Source organism: Oryzias latipes, chromosome 2 (genome assembly GCF_053564925.1).
Source record: "Oryzias latipes strain Hd-rR chromosome 2, Olatipes_Hd-rR_3.1".
Lineage (NCBI taxonomy): Eukaryota > Metazoa > Chordata > Actinopteri > Beloniformes > Adrianichthyidae > Oryzias > Oryzias latipes.
In genome coordinates this window covers 36096340-36115982 of record NC_136238.1, presented here as the reverse complement: position 1 = coordinate 36115982, position 19643 = coordinate 36096340, and the positions used below count along the sequence as shown (strand labels likewise).

General features: G+C 41.4%; 2 protein-coding genes and 1 long non-coding RNA gene across 4 annotated transcripts in view; 2 read left to right on the top strand and 1 right to left on the bottom strand.

Annotated features, from left to right (window-relative positions):
* LOC144987744 (uncharacterized) overlaps positions 1–19643 on the bottom strand; it is a 202143-nt gene that overhangs the window by 76080 nt on the left and 106420 nt on the right. The window lies entirely within an intron of this gene.
* LOC144988499 (uncharacterized) overlaps positions 1–19643 on the top strand; it is a 62573-nt gene that overhangs the window by 5332 nt on the left and 37598 nt on the right. The window lies entirely within an intron of this gene.
* Positions 989–15217, top strand: LOC144986890 (uncharacterized). 2 transcript variants are annotated; one of them, XM_078935504.1, is made up of 3 exons: positions 989–1199; positions 1621–3235; positions 10084–15217. In XM_078935504.1, the coding sequence occupies exons 2-3, from the start codon at positions 3091–3093 to the stop codon at positions 12438–12440; spliced, it is 2502 nt and encodes an 833-aa protein (XP_078791630.1). In that variant the 5' UTR covers positions 989–1199; positions 1621–3090; the 3' UTR covers positions 12441–15217. The 2 variants fall into 2 exon arrangements, with proteins under 2 accessions (XP_078791630.1, XP_078791633.1); XM_078935507.1 differs by having other exon boundaries at positions 989–3235.

Below are 19643 nucleotides of genomic sequence, written 5' to 3'. Positions count from 1 at the left end.
GAGACTAACAGAGAGAGGATGGAGGCAGCAGATGAAGCTGCTGCAGACTGGGGGCGGAGCCTGGAGATGACTGCTGAAGGTCAGAGGGCGGAGCTTCATCAGGATGAAGGTGCTGCTTGGATTCTGCTTTGATGTCCGTCTGTCCTCAGTCCCTTCATGGCTGCTGCTTCTCTTCTGCTGATGTTTCTGCAGGATGAAGCTGCTGGAAAACGCTGAGTCTCTTCTTTCTGTCATTTCAGTTACATCAATGTTCCAGTCTCACTTTAAATAAACTCCTGTCCTTCATCAGCCGTTGCCATGGAAACCAGCTGACTCCAGCAGCTCCAGAAGTTCCTACTTGACACAAGTGGGTTGAGGTAGGAGGGATGTTTCTGGAAAAAGCATTTTCTGCTTCATCCCTGAGAAAGCTGAAGAAGAGGAGGAGTTCTGAGCGTCTTTTCTGACGGGGACTCCTGCTTCACCTGCAGCCCATCTCCACCCTCTGACTGTGTTTCTGACTGCTGTTCCAGCTCATGGCCGCCAGTCTGTCAGCTAACGTCTGATGGGATGGAGCTGACATCTGCTAGAAGATTTCCTGTCAGACATCAGACGTCTAGCAGCTGCTCTGCTCTCTGATCCCTCTGTCAGGAATGGGGTCTGGTCCAGCAGACCTCTGGGCGTTAACTCTTCATGGAGTCTTCCTCATGGCAGCCATTGTGAGACAGAGCAGCTGGTGGTCAGGAGGAGGGATGGTCTTCCTGGCTGTCATGTTGTTCTGAGCCCCAAACAGCCTAGAGGTCATTGGCTGCATCTAGAATGGAGGTGTGACTGTCACAGGCAGGTGATGATGTCCTGTAGTTGGAGATCACCTGGATGCTCTGTCACATGTGGCGGGAATCTCTGCTGTTCTGGAAGTGGATTCTCTGAGCATGTGGCTCAAAGGTGGAAGTTTCTTCTTCTGATGAGGATTCAAACCTGGAAAAGAGTTTAGTTTGTCTGATCGGGAAACTGAAAATGAGGACGTCAGCGGAGCAGAAAGAGGAGGAACACCGTCAACAATCATGTTGGAGCTCCAACAGGCATTTTCCTGACTCAGCAAAAACATCTGTTTGTTTTTCTTTGTTCTGTCCAGCAGCTGAACAAATGGAAGAAGGTTGGAGGTTCAGTGGACCAAGAGCTGGATCATCTAAAGGAAAACGGGCTCCACACACAACATCTATGTGAGGATTATTCTGGAATTACTGGCTCCATTTGTCTGAATTATGGCTTACAGCTGATAAATTCACATGAATAATGAGGTCATGAGAGAAAATCTACATTTTCTTGCTGGTTTCTATTGAATAGAGTGATTCCAATCAGACTAGTGAAATATTCTGAATGTTTCTGAATCTCCATTGATTCATGACTTCTGATCAGTTCTTCTTTCTGTAACTATGATCTAAATGGACTTTAATGAAAGACCATGTGATGTTTCCATTGATGCTAAAGCTGACCAATCATCTTATTGATTACAACACGAGCGCTTTCTGTGTCTAAAATCAGTCCCAGAAGAGTTCAACCATGACTTCAATGCCTGAGCTAAGCTCCTCCCTCTTTGTGTGTCTTTGTGTGTGTGTTTGTTGTGTGTTCCCCTGACTGCAGCAGTGTGTCGTCAACAAGAAGCTGATTCCTAGAGAAAAGTGAGAGTTTCAGCTCTAAGGGGTCTGAAGTCCATCTGAGAAGATCACTAACTCATCAGTCCTGCTGTCCCTGAAGACCGGCTTCATGTTCAGAACCAGCTTCAGGTTCTGGGCTGGGATTGGATGTGTTGTGGTGGCAGTAAAGCAGGTTCAAACCCGGATCAAAGCAGAATGGAGAAAGTGTCAAAGTGTCAGTCAGACTCCCAGACAGAATGTTCCAGATCAGCATTTATTGGTTATTTCTTGATGTTCTTCATCTTTGGAGAAAAGCAGAGCTAGAAAATCAAACAAAGTTCCATCTATCTGGTAAAAACTTGGATTCATTCAGTCTTTCCCGTGTGGACAGATTTCTTTGACGTCTTTTCTTTTCATGTAAATTCAGTCAAACATGTTGATCCTTCATGATGTGGATGAGTTGATATGAAACAGTGTTTTCTGCAGCAGGAACATGTGAGAGGAAACCTGCTGTTCCTCAGCTGATCTTCATCATTCCATCTCAGCAGCAGATGAGGAGGATGTGCTGCTGGAAAATCTGCCTCACAGACTCAGTTTGCAGCTTCTGCTTTCAGGTTGGACTTCTAGTTTCTGGAGAAACAGGAAAAAGAAACAGGAAATCTCCACAACACTCTAGAACCATCTAGAACAGTATTATGGGATGTTTTTCAGCTGAATCACTGGGATCCATCTTCATGTTAACATCAAAGTGATCGTGTCAGAGGAAATCTTTCCTGTTTGAAGGAGTTTCCTTCATGTCAAAGTAGGATCCCAGATCTCCCATCAGGCCTTGCAGCTCCTGACTTTGTGATGAGTTCCTGCAGAAACTCTTGGAAATCTCATGTTGATTCTCTCCCAGTTGACATCCATGGAGATTTTCACTGCTGTTGTTCAACTGTAGAGTTTGTCACAGACGCTCAAACTCATGAAGAGTTCAGCTGGAAGTTGAGAACGAGGCTTTGAAACCAGCAGCAGTTTGAGTCCATTCTGATGTTCCATTCAGGTTTCTGCTACAACAAGCCTTTATTTTGAAAGAGCCAGTGGGGCAGAAACAATAGAAGGAGGAGATTACCAACCCCCCCTGGAATGTTGCCCCCTGTGCAGTGGACTAGTGGGGGCAGGGACGGCTGAACCAATCACAGAAGACTGTTGCAGCTTTCCCTCCAAAAGTCAACCAATCAGATGTTGTTGTTTGGATTCTTTGTCTTGAAGTTTCACATGTGGAAGCTTCCAGAGTCTTTTCTGTTTGCTCTGCAGGCTGAGCAGAACTGACTCCTGCAGGATCACAGGAACTTTCAGGAAAATCTCCAAACAGGAGAAAAGTTTCTGTTTGGACCTTTTTTCTGGGATTGTGAGACTAGCAGATGATCGATCGGAGCTGCAGTGAAGAGGACGGCGGTGTTTGTGGGAGTTGGAGCTGAAGATCGGAGCAGGAACCATGTCTTCAGAACCTCAGGAAGGTTCTGTCAGAGAACAACTTTCTGCTGCTGAAGGAACCATCGTCCAGAACGAGGAGGAGCTCTGTCGTCAGCGCAGACTGCTGGATAGCAGCTGGAACCCGCAGCTCCAGCTACACGTAGTTGGTACGTGACTAAACATTTGAATTCATTGGATTTCCCTGATTTATGTCACTGGAAAGGGATTAAATAAAGATTTTCCAATGGTATAAATACCTTTCAGATAAAGTTATGTCATTTTACATGATCACTAATTTTTTTCTGAATATAAAGCAAAACAATAAAATGTTTGTAACCAGAATCAAAGATGAGAGTTCTTAGTGTCAGGACTTTCTCATAACTGTCCAATCAAGAAATGCAGGTATCAATGCAGAGATAGACATAATAACTACAATAGTTAAAGTTGATTTCACATCAATTTATATTTCCTTATTAACAAATCATAATTAATTAGACAAGAAAATGATCCAGTTCAATTTTAAAGCTTCACAGAATGATTTAGCTTAAAAAACACCCTTTAAAGCATTTGAAGTCATCAAACTAGAGAGATTCCAGACTTTCATTTCCTGGTTTGAACAATATGTGGCAACCATTCCAGGCATCACCAAAATAGTTTTCTTCTTTGGAGCCTTGGAGCCAAAAACTGACAGCAGAGCAAACATCAAGTATAAATATACAGATGGTAGACCAAATTTTAAATAAAAAAAAAGTTAAAACGACCAAAAACCATAAAAATATAGTCTAGAAAGTCTGCAAGGATATTAATCTAAAGGATAAAATTACTATGAAGAATAAAATTACTATGAAATAGTTTTTCATGATTAATGATTCATGATTAATTTTTACAATGAATAAAACAGTTATTTAATATTAAAAAAAAATCTAGAAGTATTTGTTGGACTTACTCAAGCTTACTCAAAACCGGCCACATGACCTTATGATCCAGCATTCACTGCTTGGATAGAGAGGCATGTGAATGAGAAAACAGTTCCTTCTAACTTGAATTTTCTCATGAAATCTGCAGGAATAAAACATCAAAAATTGAGTATTATTATTATTAAATGTCAACTTAACTTAGAAAACTGACAAGTGTTTTTGTGAACCACAAATGTCGTCTGGAAAAGTCGTATCTTTTAATGCATGAATTGAAAAAAATTCAAGAAGCAGGTTAAAGACAAAAATTTGGACTATTTTAACACTGGATTTTCTTGCATGTGTAACACCCACTGATCTACTGAGGCTCATTCTATAGAACAGAAAATGCTGCAGCCTCGATCAGGTCTATCAGCTGGTCTGGCAGAAAGCTCTGCTGGCTAAGCTAGGTCATGTGTCCATGCTGATGTCTAGGTACGTTCACTGCATCCACCTGTGGACAAATACAGCGCTGGGCATCTCCACATTTCCAACAGTGTGTGAGTCTGATCAGGTCATGTTTACGATGCTCTTCAGGGACCCCCACTTCTCTTGGGCGTCCTCCTGGATGGAGAGGGCAGCTCCTGTGTTGCTCTCTCTTGGACCTCCAGCGGGGTGGGTGTCTGTCTGGAGCATGGGGTGGGGCTCCCTTGGGGAGCTGGGGGTCATGCCTGGGGTTGGGGGGGGTGCTCACCCGCAGCTGGGGGGTGCTCTCCCTGTGTGGGACTGTGCTCTGTATGGAAGCGATTGTGTTACATAATTAAAAATAAAAGTCAATATCAGAAATGCTTTTTCATTTTTAAAATATAACTGCATCAAATGACCTCAAAATTAAAATGAAAAATCAATTCTTCAAAAAGCTTTTTCCTTTTCTTCTTAAACATCACTCATTTATTGACATAATTAGAGTGAAAATGCAAAGAGGGGATTGCTTTTGGTTTTTCATATCCACCGTGCAAAATGTGTAGCAATATTCAATCCCAGTCAGCATTTCCAGGGGGGAGGCGGGGCGATGACGTCAGTGCTCACTCGGAGTGGCTACATGCTCTGCGCGAGCCAAGCATGTCTGATCAGTGCAGCCGGAGTCTTCGTGTTTGTGTAAAGTGAAGGGAAGGGAAAGGTGCTTTGTAACATTCAACGCTTCAGACCTCAGTCCGTCTGACTGTGTCTCCCGGGAGAACCGAGTCTCTAAGCAGAGGAGTACATTTGAGGCGGCTTTTAAAGGCAGAAGTGCCGCTTCGGGCAGTCCTGAGAAACCATGCAATCGTGTGAATTTGTGTTTCCAATCGTGTCCCGACAAAATAAAGGCTGAAGTTTTTCCTACATATTTACAGCCAAGATGCACATTGTGGCATTGCCTGCAGTACGGAGGTTAAATGCATCAGAAGCTTAATGTTGTTGTTGACACGGATTAGCCGGATCCCAAACTCTTCTCCTGAATCTTATGGTTTTTTTATTTTAATCGATACAATGATTATAAATCTGGTTTTTATTTTTCTCCCTCTCGTGTTAACGCAAACTTTCAGACTTGGGAGAAAGAGATGGAAAACCGCAGCCTGCAGCGCAGCGGTCTAGAAGCTGAAGCAGAGACTCTGTGGGAGAATCTCGAACATGAGCATCATGTTTCACCCTTACATTGACGTGTTCTTCCTACCATGACAAAGGTAGATAAAAGTGGAAAGATTTCAAGTAATCCATGGACACCAGTGAAGATCACAAATCATTGAAGAACAAAGGTTCAGAGCACTGTCTAGTGGGTCTAGATGACCCAAGTCCCAACGTTACAGTGCCTAGGATAGCACAAGGGTTACAGGCTGAGAGCCTGCTGGCTCTATTTCCATGTTCATAATTTTGTTGTTTGGCAAAGGGAAGGTTTCCCTCAATCTTCTCTGATTACAGTTTCTTGCAATTCTTTGCGAGTCGTATTCAAGTCAGTAAAGAGGTTTGGTTCTGCACTCTGCTGTGTATGTGTTCCAATTCTTTGATTTTATTCTGTAATTGCTGCTGTTTATTCAACTTTTGTCTTTTTTTGCTGTTGCATAAGAAATGATGCTACAGTACCTCTTAAAAAGGCCTTTGCACAGTCAATAGTCAGCATGAGAGGGGATGTATCAGGTGATTTATTCATATCTAAGTAATATCTTAGTTCAGTTTTAATGAGAGGAATGAAATCTTTATCGTTAAGAAAAGAAGCATTCAGTCTCCACTGTCTAGTGCGGAGGTCGGCAACCCACGGCTCAGGAGCCACGAAAAACAAAACAATTCAATAATGTACGTTATTTACGCTTTAAACACTTCGCCCAACACTCAAACATCAAAAACCCAATTTCCCCAAATACACAATATATACAAAAACCCACAGTTCAAACCCAAGTCCCACAGTTTTGCTAGCAAAAAAAAAGAAATGCTCTGGAGGAAAAATGAGTGTTCGATAGTCTCACGCGTTTGGTGGGAGGCCGCTCCGCCTCACTCCTGGAACGCATTCCACCCGTCAAAGAAGCTGCACAGATCCTTTGATGGGTGGAATGCTCTTTGGGAAAATATATTTAGTAGGCAAATAATCTGAGCTGGGAAAGGTAATCCGTATGAGAGATCGCTTGGTCCTCCACACAACAGAGCAGTCACGTGACGCGTCGTTCTCCGCAGAATGCACTGCAGGGCAAATAAACATTTAATCGTTAATAATACTCATTATGTACTTAGTCATTTTGATAGTAGACTAATATAGATACATATTGCATGTGTTGCCTTCATTATAAGTAGGCCTGGGCGATACATCGATCAAATGAATTAATTCGAATTTTTTGTTACGGGCGATTTCGAAAATAACTAAATCAAGTTTTTATGTGGCGCATTTTTGGCTCCCCAGAGCTTCCGTAGCGTTAGTTTCACACGGCGACACGCGACAATTGACACATGAAGCAGCTAGCGACAGCATGGCCACCGGTGACAGTGGTGAAAGTTTGTTGTTTGGAACTGGTCTGGGTTTACTGCCACAGACGTGGAGGAAGAGACCCCCCCCCCACGCTGCCTAAAGCCCATCGGGGTCAAAGGCTCTCACGCGCACTCGCGTGGCACGCGGTCAGTCCTCTTAAACACGCACGCGCCCTGACACAGAAACACATACTGTGTCAGTATGTATTTTTTTTTAACTTGTCCTGTCCAACAGCTAAGCAAACAGATGAGAGCTGAGGGCCTCTTGTGTTGGACATATTTTATTTTAACAAGAGGGGTTATTCATCTTCAGACAAACCAAAGGTATGTCTGAATAAACCCCTTTTGTAATTGAGGCCAAACTTTATTAATTTCAATCATGTTTGAAAATCTTTGGTGTTGGACCGGACGGAAAAGGAAAGAGGGGAAGAAGAGAGAGGGACGTTAGAGAGAGGGGGGGGGGGGGGGGGGGTAGGAGGGTGATAATAGGAGGGGAAGGGGGGTAAGACCATGAAGCAGCATAGAGCAGACAGGTTTACTGGTTGTTTATCGTTACGGTACGGTTCAAATGTAGTACAAAAAGGGCGGGGCCTGTTCACACACACTCAAATATTATCAACACACCTGCTAGCTGCAAAAATGTCCACATGTCAACATGCACACAAAACATATAGTGTTCACGAACGCATACCTATGCCTTTAAACCAACTAGTGTGAAATCTTTCATTCATTCAATCATGCAAACTATTAGTGCAAAGGTGAGCTAACACCTGTGCTCAGGTGAGTGTTTATGTTCTTCTAAAATGGATGGTGGAATGTGAAAAGAAGGAGGAGGAGCGCCCAGCCACCCCCACACCCATACCCCCGCCGCAGCAGCAGCGGCAGCCGGAATTCCCCCAACGCCACACGGGAACAGGCAGGGAACAACCGCCCCCCGGGCGACCAAGACCGCCACCCAGGCCAGGGCCAGCAGGACCGCCGCGAGGCCCCCAGAGCCAGAGAGCAGGGAGGCGCAGAGGGAAAGAGAGCGCCGCCCCAGCCCAGCCAGGAAAGCAGCCCCCCGCCGCGCCGGAAGAGCCCAACGCAGGGCCCCACCGGAGAGGGACGCCCACAGCCCCAGACGAGCACCCCACCACCACCCAGGAGTTCCGGGCATCCCCCCGCCCCGACCCCAGGTACGAGCCAGGACCCCCCAAGGGAGACCCGCTCCGCACTCCAGGCAGCCACCCACCCGGCCCACGGTTGGTCCAGGTAGGAGCAAGGCAGGGGCCCGCCGCCCCCGCCCAGGAGGGGGAACCCCAGGGAAAAAAGGGCGGCCCACAAGGGATGTTATAAATATGGCCCGTTGGCCATGAGTATGGCACATACTCATTCTACAACGCCTGTATAGTTAGTTCATTAGTTAGTTGTTACTGTTATTTGTTAATAAAGAATACAGTGTTGTAATTATTACTTTTACCGATATATTCATTACGCGGCCGCTTTAGGATTTTGTGTTCGGAGGAGGAGGCGGGGGGGGGGGGGGGGGGGTATGACCGCGACTCCTGCTGCTTAATCATTTTCTCCGTGGAGAAGACGTGGTTTCTTAATTTAATTAAAACCTTAGACCCCAGATATGAGCTGTATTGTAAATCCTTTAGAAAATGGTGCTATTCTCAAGGTGAATGTTTGTCTCCTTTTAGTCTAGAATACAAAGTGTGACTCAAAACACAGCTGGGACTTTAAGTAAAGAAGTAACCTTTTTATTTTGGATAAGACAAAAACCAGACAAAGGTTACATAAAACAAGACACAATTATTTAAACACAAGTCCAAAAAGGGAGTAAGAAGAAAAATCTTATACTTAACTTTGATTCCAAGAGCGTGTTCATTTATTTATTATTCATCCCGGAAATTGGTGTTACATTTGTCTTGGGTTTGATTAAATAAAAGCAACATTTGCTATAAGTTGTGTGCCGTTTGTACTTATTGCTTTCCTTAAGTAGGGTGGGCGGGGGAAAAAAATCGGGAAAAAATCGGAAATCGAATTAAAAAAAAAATCTGTCAAGGTGAGGGAGGCTCGAGAGCCGGTAGGACCCAGACGCAGAGACGGGAGGCCAACGGGTTCAGGACTAGAGGGTTAATTAACAAAAAGCGCTGCCGAGCAGGATGACAAAACAAAAACAAAAACTTACTGTGGCGTGGCGAGGGACATGGAACATATCATGAACAGGGCGACAAGAAGCTAATGGACCAGCACAAGAGGAAGGCAGAGACAATACTTATATACAGACAGGGCAGACAAGACACAGGTGAACACGATCAGGGCATGATCTAAGATTGTGATCGGGATTATTGTTATTTCGTCAATTCTATGTATTTCAGCTTTATGTGTAAAAACAATCGTCAAGTTGTGAGTATGATTTGTGCCTGTTTGAGTAGAAAGTGAAATATCTGTCATTTGGAAATTTAGATCTCCATACATCCACAAATCCAGTCTCCATAGACAAAGATTTAAGGGTTATAGCCATTTTGGATAAAGATGTAGAAAAAGAATGTCTGTCCAGTTGTGACATTATACAGTTAAAGTCTCCCCCATGAGTAGAATACCAGAGCTATGCTCTGCTATCGTATTAAAGAGTGATTTGACAAATCCTGGCTGATCCTCGTTCAGAGCGTATACATTTATGAATGAAACTGCAATGCCATCTATTAGTCTGTTTACTAGAATGAATCTTCCCTCCCTGTCTTTGTGTACTTTAGTTTGTACTTTAGTTTCAGTAAAATTAACTTGTCTGTGTATTAGCATAGCCAAACTGGGGGCAATTTCACACGGCACACCTGACCATCTTCCCCTTGAAAAACACCGGAGTAGGAAACACAAGATCAATGACCACCACCTTATTACTGTAAAAGATGAGTTTGTCAGTGTGGGGAGTGTGTGTTTATTAAAATGTATAGAAACCTTTTTTGAAAACTTATGAGTTTCTTTAGTTAGGTGTTTAACCTACTGAAGACTGAAAGACTAACATCACCCCTACCTGTCTTATCTGTAAAAGAGAACCAAGACAAACTATTTCTTGACAATACACATACAGTATACCTTTAAAAGTATAAAAGTTCTCCTTTTTTGTCTTTTTTTCCCTACAGTCCCCCCTCAGCATTTTGCGAGTGAAGAGGATCTGTGCAGCCAACACAGCAATTTAAGAATGGAACACAGGGAACAAGAACCTCCACAAATTAAAGAGGAACATGAAGAACCAGTACTTCCACACATTAAAATGGAACATGGAGAACCAGAACCTCCACAGATTATAGAGGAACATGGAGAACCAGAAACTTTGCAGATTAAAGAGGAACTGCAGGAACGAGAACCTCCACAGATTAAAGAGGAACAGGGAGAACCAGAAGCTTCACAGATTAAAGAGGAACATGGAGAACCAGAAACTTTGCAGATTAAAGAGGAACTGCAGGAACGAGAACCTCCACAGATTAAAGACGAACAAGTGGAACAACAACTTTCACAAATTAAAGAGGAGCCACAGGAACTCTGCATCAGTCAGGATGAAGATCAGCCTGATCTGAAGTGGGAGACTGATACCGTGATGGAGATCCCTACATATGAGGAAGATGAGAACAGTGAAGCAGATCTAAACAATCAGCAGAGCTTTAATGTAACTGATAGTCAGGATGAAGAAGGAAACCAAAACAAAGAATCAACATCAACTACAGATGAAGAGACAGACTCAACATCAACTACAGATGAGGAGACAGAATCAACATCAACTACAGATGAAGAGACAGAATCAACATCAAGTACAGATGAGGAGACAGAATCAACATCAAGTACAGATGAGGAGACAGAATCAACATCAAGTACATATGAGGAGACAGAATCTGCATCAACTACAGATGAGGAGACAGACCCACAGAACAGAGATCAGAGGATGAGTTTTAGTTATTTATCTCAGCTCAAAACAAACATGAGACACACAGGAGAGAAGCCTTTTTCTTGTAAAGAATGTGACAAAAGTTTTAGTCAAACATCTCATCTTAAATCACACATGAGAACTCATACAGGAGAGAAGCCATTTTCTTGTATAGAATGTGATAAACGTTTTAGTCATGTGTTTACTCTCAAAAAACACATGAGAACTCACACAGGAAAGAAGCCTTTTTCTTGTGTAGAATGCGATAAACGTTTTAGTGATTCATCTAGTCTCCAAAAACACATGAGAACTCATACAGGAGAGAAGCCTTTTTCATGTAAAGAATGTAATAAAAGTTTTAGTTTTGTATATAATCTCAAAGCACACATGAGAACTCACACAGGAGAGAAGCCTTTTTCATGTAAAGAATGTGATAAAAGTTTTAGGGAAAAATCAAAACTCAAAATACACATGAGAACTCATACAGGAGAAAAGCCTTTTTCTTGTAAAGAATGTGATAAAAGTTTTAGTGAAATATCTACTCTCAAAAGACACATGAGAACTCACACAGGAGAGAAGCCTTTTTCTTGTAAAGAATGTGATAAAAGTTTTAGTTTTGCACATATTCTCAAAACACACATGAGAATTCACAAAACAGAAAGGCCCCTTTCTTGTAAAGAATGTGACAAAAGTTTTAGTCAAACATCTCATCTTAAATCACACATGAGAACTCATACAGGAGAGAAGCCATTTTCTTGTATAGAATGTGATAAACGTTTTAGTCATCTGTTTACTCTCAAAAAACACATGAGAACTCACACAGGAGAAAATGCTTTTTCTTGTGTAGAATGCGATAAACGTTTTAGTGATTCATCTAGTCTCCAAAAACACATGAGAACTCATACAGGAGAGAAGCCTTTTTCATGTAAAGAATGCAATAAAAGTTTTAGTTTTGTACATAATCTCAAAACACACATGAGAACTCATACTGAAGAGAAACCTTTTTCTTGTACAGAATGTGATAAACGTTTTAGTCAATTATTTAATCTCAAAAATCACATGAGAACTCATACAGGAGAAAAGCCTTTTTCTTGTACAGAATGTGATAAACGTTTTAGTGAAATATCTAATCTCAAAAAACACATGAGAACTCACACAGGAGAAAAGGCTTTTTCTTGTGTAGAATGCGATAAACGTTTTAGTGATTCATCTAGTCTCCAAAAACACATGAGAACTCATACAGGAGAGAAGCCTTTTTCATGTAAAGAATGTAATAAAAGTTTTAGTTTTGTACATAATCTCAAAACACACATGAGAACTCATACGGGAGAGAAGCCTTTTTCTTGTACAGAATGTGATAAACGTTTTAGTCAATTATTTAATCTCAAAAATCACATGAGAACTCATACAGGAGAAAAGCCTTTTTCTTGTACAGAATGTGATAAACGTTTTAGTGAAATATCTAATCTCAAAAAACACATGAGAACTCACACAGGAGAAAAGCCATTTTCTTGTAAAGTATGTAAAAAAAATTTTAACCAAGCATCCAGTCTCAAGACACACATGAAAACACATTAAAGGGGACTACCCTTTTCATGTAAAGAATGTGATAAACAATTTTAGTTCTGTATCTAGTCTTTTTGTGTAAACAATATAAAAAAAGTTTTAGCTATGTATTTAGTCTCAAATCACCCCTTTTTTGTGTAAAGTATTTGCCAAAAGGTTTAGTGATGTAGTTGACCTTAAAACAGAGAACTCATGCAGAAGAGAAACTGACCTGAGGTCAGCTATTAAACCATCCTGATCTTTCATTTAAATGTATACAGGCTGATGGGCTCCAGACCACATTGATGCAGTTATTTAGTAATAAGGAGAAGGCAGAAGTGATTTTTGGATGCATTGAACTGAAACCCTTCTTTTTTATTCTTCTGACTTAAAATTGTAATATTTTAGACATAATTTCTAGGTGTGTCATCTATAAGCCACTATGCTCACATATCTCAAATCAGGGATTGTGTAATGATTCTAAACATCATGAGTTTCACTTTTTAAGTTATTTACCTTAATGAAATTAATTTTATTAGATATACTGCTAAATAGAAATGTGCTGTTTTGAATTATGAGGGTAAGATTTGATTTTTTAAAAATGCTGATAATGTTCAATTTTTGTTGGTTGATTTTTCGTAGTAGAATTTTGTACGTTATGTTATTGTTAAAAGTTTTTGAGTTAACCATTGTGGTTGTTGTTTATGTCAGGGACACTGACAGACGAAGTGTGTATTATTCTACACCGTGGAAGCCCGATCTGTTTCTTCTGCAAAGTGCGTTAATTTCTCATATTGCACACTTTGAAGGCCATTAACCTGCTCACACCATGGTCACTAACAAAAGAAAGAAATATTCAATCCGTTTTTAGTACTTTGTTCTTGTTATTTTTTGGATTTAAATTGCGTTTTTCTCAAAAAGCGGACTATTTGTTACGTGATGTGGCACACTGTCACTGTAACACAACGCACCGGTGGGGCCAGCACTGACTTTGACTACAGCTGCAAAGGAACGGGATATCTATGCCATCACAATGTGTTAAATAAAATCAGTTCAGAGATAAAATTCACCTCTTAGTGCTTGTTTTTGTCCAGATGATTAAGCTAAAGGTTGTGGTAAAGAAGCCAGCGCAGTGATGTAGAATATTGAAGCTATGTGACCGGAACTTCTTTTTAGGCGTGCAATTATCACTGTGGATTATCACTTTTTAATCTATACCCATCAGCCAATCAGAATCAAGTATTTACCCGGTCCATGGTATAAGCTATAACTATGTTGTCTAAGTCTTTGTGTTACCATGACAAAACTAGAATTATTTTATACTGTACATCTCTAAATCTAACACTATATGGTTCATAAATATTTCGGTATTGTTTAAAATATAAAATTATAAAGAACCAGACTGGTGTTTGTGTCTGGTGTTCTTGTGATTCATGTTTTCTTGTAGACATTAGGGTAACGCTTTCTTTTACAGTACAGTACTTACAATGTACTTAAGTGGTATTTACATGGTACTTATAGTGTAACTACTGGGTACTTTCAGGGTACTTACATGGTACTTTTTATGGAATTTACTGGGTACTTACAGTGTGTTTACATGGTACTTTCTATGGGACTTTACTGGGTACTTACATGGTACTTTTTGTGTCTACTCTGTACTTACAAAGTACTTACTGTGTATTTATATGGTACTATTTGGTTCATACCTATGTGGTACATACTGGGTATTTATAATATTCTTACTGGGTATTTACATGTTGAGCAAAGGTGTCTTTTATGGTACTTACCACATGTAAGAACAAGGTAAGTACAAATAAAGTACCTTGACCTTTAGGTCTGCACTTTCATGGTATTTACCATCAATTTACCACAGAAACTACCCCTTAAGTACAGTGAAACTGTAACTGTAAAAGAAAGTCAGCCCTATTTCCACTCTATTCCATGGTACTTTCATTACTAAATACCGGGTATGTTCACTTGAATAGTACTTGGTACTTACCCCTTAAGTACAATGAAACTGTACTGTAAAAGAAAGTCAGCCCTATTTCCACTCTATTACATGGTACTTTCAGTAGTAAATCCTGGGAATGTACACGTATTACCATCCCGTACAGTGTACATGAACACACTTGGTCTTCTGACCTCACCACATGAGACAATGCTAACCTGTTGGTAAGGGTAAAGTAACTACATTGTAAAAACATATTCTGGCCTGATTACTTCTTGTAACATGAGGCAAGTTTAAAGAGAAACAAGACAGCAGTGAAAACAACAATCTTTAATATGATACGTGTCTGCAGCATACAGTGTCATCACAATGAAATAGGTTTTACGTACAATACAGTACAAAGGAGAATTCCAAAAAACACATTATTGGCCTGAGGGTCGTGCTTTTTGTCCATCCAAATTCTTTCAGCAGAGTTTGGTAACGGTGCAGGACTTCTTCAGGGTTTGTAACTGCAAGAAAATTCACAATATGAGCTTAAGTGAACATAAAAAGCATAACGACTTTGATGAAGTACAAAATATATTTTACTTATTTAATCATTTCTGTAATGAGTTTGATAAATTTCTGTGAATTCTTTATCGCTGTAAGTACCCAGTAAATTCCATAAAAAGTACCATGTAAGTACCCTGAAAGTACCCAGTAGTTACACTATAAGTACCATGTAAATACCACTTAAGTACACTGTAAGTACTGTACTGTAAAAGAAAGCGTTACCGACATTAGAACTGTTCCTCTGTTCTTTTTGGTTCTCAGTGTTCTGTTCCAATCTTTACTGTGAAGAATAAAGTGGACGTGAACATCAGTCAGAAGTGTGTAGTCTTTCTCACAGTGTGGGTTTCTGCTGTTTGTTGGTTCTCTGCTGGTTCCAAAGCTGGACTCCTCAGGTCCAGTTCTGACTGCTGAACCCATGACTGAGATGAGATCACAGAGCTCCATCCGATTAGTTGATTGGTTCATCAGTCACATTGACCATTTTGTCTTTCTTAAATTTGCCTGTTTCAGCTCTCAAACATTTCCAACTCTAGACCTAACACCCCTTTCTCTAGCAGAGTAGGTTTTATTGTACATCTTCATGAAGGAACGTCCAGCTGTTCCAAACTGAAACCATCGGAAGTAGCACTGTGTAGATGCTCTCCACTCACTGAAACCACAGTTTTTCTATTCTGCATAGAAATGTGTGTTTCTGTGTTGTTGATGTTCTTTCACTTGTTGTTTTTGTCCAATTCTGACCTCTAGAGGAAGTTTATACAGATGCACACAAAGGCCGCCTTTACACTGCATTGTTCAAGTGACCCAATTCCGATTTTTTCCTCTCACGTGGCACAGATTGGATATGACCGGTGAACGTGTAAGCAGGAAAAAAGCGCATGGATTCTGTTTTTCTCAGATCGAATACAGGCCTCTCTCATATGTGGAAATAAATCTGAAACGAATCGGATACGTGCATTTGCGTGTGCCATGTAAGCAGACGGATCGGATATTCCCCAGTAAATGCGAGTCGTACCTCAGTGACGTCAAGGACACCACCAACTGAGATCACATGACTTATTAAGATGCTTTTTGTGCGCTGATTTTGCTGTCAGCGTGTTACCTTTCAGCCTCAGGCTTCAGACCGTAGTTGGAAACCGCTGTTCCTGAAACAGGACTTTATTGTTTCAGGATCCAACAAAAAATCTATAAAGTTTCAGTACAAATCAAGATTTTTAGCATTTATTGGATTTTTCTGTCTGTCTTACTTATTTTAGTGGCAGAAATATCTCTTCTTAGTTCCAGAGTCTGTCTAAAATTAAATAACGTCTGACTGTTTCTGCTAAAACACAACATTTGTTGATAACATGAAGAACTTTGGACTTTGTCTCTTTCATGATCTTTGACTGACAGCTAAACCAATAAATGTTTCTGAGTTGCAGTAAAGTCTTCAGTGAAATCCCAGACTGTCCTGGACTCTGATCCTGAAATCCTCCTGATGACAAAACATTTGAAAGTTCAGAGTCTGGAAGGGAAACAAGCTGTGAGGAAACCTTCAGTGCAGAAGGAACTGCAGCTTCTTCAACTGGAACTCTGCAGCCAAACGAGCAGAAGGATCTGGATGAATGGAGCTTCTGCTGTTCCATCTGTCTGGATCTGCTGAAGGATCCGCTGACTGTTCCCTGTGGACACAGCTACTGCAGGAAGTGTCTTCAAGGACTGTGGGATGCAGAGGAGAACGTCCACAGCTGTCCTCAGTGCAGGAAGACCTTCACACCGAGGCCTGTTCTGGGGAAAAATGTCATGTCAGCAGCTTTAGTGGAGCAGCTGAAGAAGAGCGGACTCCAAGCTGCTGCTGCTGGTCTCTGCTCTGCTGGACCTGAAAATGTGGTCTGTGACGTCTGCACTGGAAGAAAACTGAAAGCCATCAGGTCCAGCTTGATCTGTCCAGCCTCGTCCTGTGAGGAAGACCTTCAGCCTCATTGGAAAGCAGCTGCATTGAAGAAACACAGACTGGAACCAATGCTGCTGTGAAGATACAAATCTCCCAAGAGACACGGTTCTCCTGAGTCCAGCAGCCGCTTACACAGACCAGATGAACAGACGGCGGTCCAAAGTCTCCTCCGTTGGGTTCACTGTAACAAGAGGGGGATTATTTTGTTCAACTTCAAAAGCTCCAGACACGTGTGCAAAAGCGCCATTCTCATTGGTCGAATAGATTTCGACGCAGCGCGTCGAAAAAAAAAAACAAATCCGAGGCGTTTTTTAAAAAATGACGCTTTTACGCGTTGCGTTTTTTGCGTCAGTGTGCACACTCACATTGGTGCCCCTTGTTTAGTCACGAGGCGTTAAACGTCGGCGAAAATCGCCGGCGAAATTCGTCCCGGTGTGAACAGGCCTTCAGGTTGTGGTTGTTTGGAGAAGTCCTCCTCTTCAAAGAAGTTCTCCTGACCATCTTCAAAGCCACTTTCTGCTTTTTCAAACGCTACTGTTCAACAAAAACTTGGTTTCTGCCACAAAACCAACCTTAGACACTGAAACAGAATGAATCCAATGCAGAAATGTGTTGACACCTTTAATTCAAAGCTTCAATCAGTTTGAATCTCATGAAGAACATTTCAAAAATCCACATTTGGATCAGGCGTCTTCATCAGAGCACAACTCATGTTTCCAGGACTGTGACTCACCAATAGATCCTCATTTCCTTTACACAATCTGTTTCCATCATTTGGATTTTTCATAAAAACTTGAGTTAGAAAAGAATTGTTGCCCCAAAATGTCCAGTTTGAATAGTCTCCAGTTTGTTGTGTTTGGTTGCTAGGTAACAGGGTCTTTAATGTCTATGATGTCATGGTGGCTTTCAGAGTTGAACTCCTGAATATGACGGTAAACATTTGGATTGAACCAAAATGGGATTGAAGCTCATGCTAAATCCTGATCTCAATGCTGAAAAAACCTCCTCCTAGATTCTGGTTGTTTGGAGAAGTCCTCCTCTTCCAAGAATTCCTGAAAAAAGCCCTCATTTCTCCTGACCATCTTCAAAGCCACTTTCTGCTTTAGTTTAGTCCAAACTTGCTTTATGCTGACAACATTTACAGCTTGAATCCATCTGAAGAATCCAAGGAAACAAAGCAATCTAAGTCTGCATTCATGCCACTTCAGAACCAACAAAGCATGTTTCCAGGACGCTGACTTACCAATAGAACTTGGGATTTCCTTTGCAGAATCCTTCTCCGTGTGTTTTCCTTTGTTTTTCTCCCCAAAACCTAAAGCAGAGATTTTTGCTGAGCTGCAGAACAAACGTCTGACTGCTTTAACCGCCGTTGATGGTTTGTTGTGTTTCCCTCTATAGCTGCTATGGTCTTGGTATGGTTGCTAGGTAACGCTGTCTTTGATGATGATGACGTCAGAGTGGCCTCTAGAATGGACTTTTTTCTTGTGGAACCAGGAGCTGTAACCTTTAGGGCACTAGGACCCAGAAAGAGGTCCAGGCAGTGACGGTGTTCAGTGACGGACTGCGCAGCCGCACTTCCTCCAAACGCCACTATTCATCCAGCGCGTGGAGCGCCAGAGTCCAAACGGGGTTAAGGCGCTTTGATAAAGCGCTCTGGAATCCAGCTATGGTGTGCTAAACGTCAGGTCCAGAACGGAAGATGCCATCAATGAAGTCTGTCTGTCAGCAGCAATCCAACGCTGATGGGGTTTAGCTTGTGGAGGATTTGAATGTTCATTTGCTCTCAGGTTGGTTCTGTGCTGGAAGCCCCAACCCTCAGTTCAGTCAAGTTAGAAAGATGCTAACCAGCTGTTCCCTCTGTCACCATGGAAACACGGACCGCTTTAAAGTGGGACAGGATTTTCACGGAGCGGACTTCTAGACGTGGAGGATAAATACTCCAAGATGAATTAATCAGACATGAATCAAACAGTCTTTTCTACATAGAACAGAATGAAATCCACTGTGTTTTAGCAGCGTCTGTAGCATCACAGAGACGGTGTTCCACCAAAAACTGGGACCTGTCACATGTTTCCTCGTGGCAGAGCTGCAGCTTTAATGTCAATGATATAGAAGAAGAAGAATCCAAAACATTGGACTGTTTTCATGTGATCACATGGAAGCAGAATTAGGAAATCTCTAGGAAATCTGTCCTTGTTTTGTCAGCATGTTTGAATTGGAGTTTACAGTTAGATGACAATAAAGACGTGTCGTCTCCTGTGTGGAGGTATTTCAGTTCATTAAAAACTGACATAAATGAGTAACGTTCACTGCAAACTGTGCAGAAGGCATGTTCTTTCTAAAACTGGAAATAGCACCAACCTTTTTTATCACCTGAAGCTGAGTCTCCATTTGATAATTCAATAAAAATAACATTTCATTTCCTCATTATAAAGCAACTTTATTGGAGTTTCATTTGTCATTGGTCTTTTTGAGCCAAAATTCTGAAGAAATAAAAACAAAAGGCTTTTCCAACAGAATCAGAACGTTAGCACGTGACCTAAGTTTGTTAACTTTGTGCTAAATGTTGATTTCTTTGACTGTTGTGTTAATAATATCAACAGTTCTCTGTCGCCCTCTGGTGGTTCATCAGAGAAGCCAAACTTCCACAGAAAGTGAATCAATAAACATGAGCTAATTCTTGATGCAGGTTTGGAAACACAGATGGAAAACAGCATCAATACCAATATTAGTCAATGTTTCCTTGAATGGAACAATTTCAGGATTTTTCACAAAGTTGTGAAAAACTGTCTTGTAAAGTGTGTGG

Bases quoted from the DNA above. Each gene is read 5' to 3' on its own strand.
- LOC144986890 (XM_078935504.1), top strand. From the start codon at position 3,091: ATGTCTTCAGAACCTCAGGAAGGTTCTGTCAGAGAACAACTTTCTGCT. The intron at 3,236-10,083 runs GTACGTGACTAA...TTTTCCCTACAG, and splicing joins GCTCCAGCTACACGTAGTTG to TCCCCCCTCAGCATTTTGCG.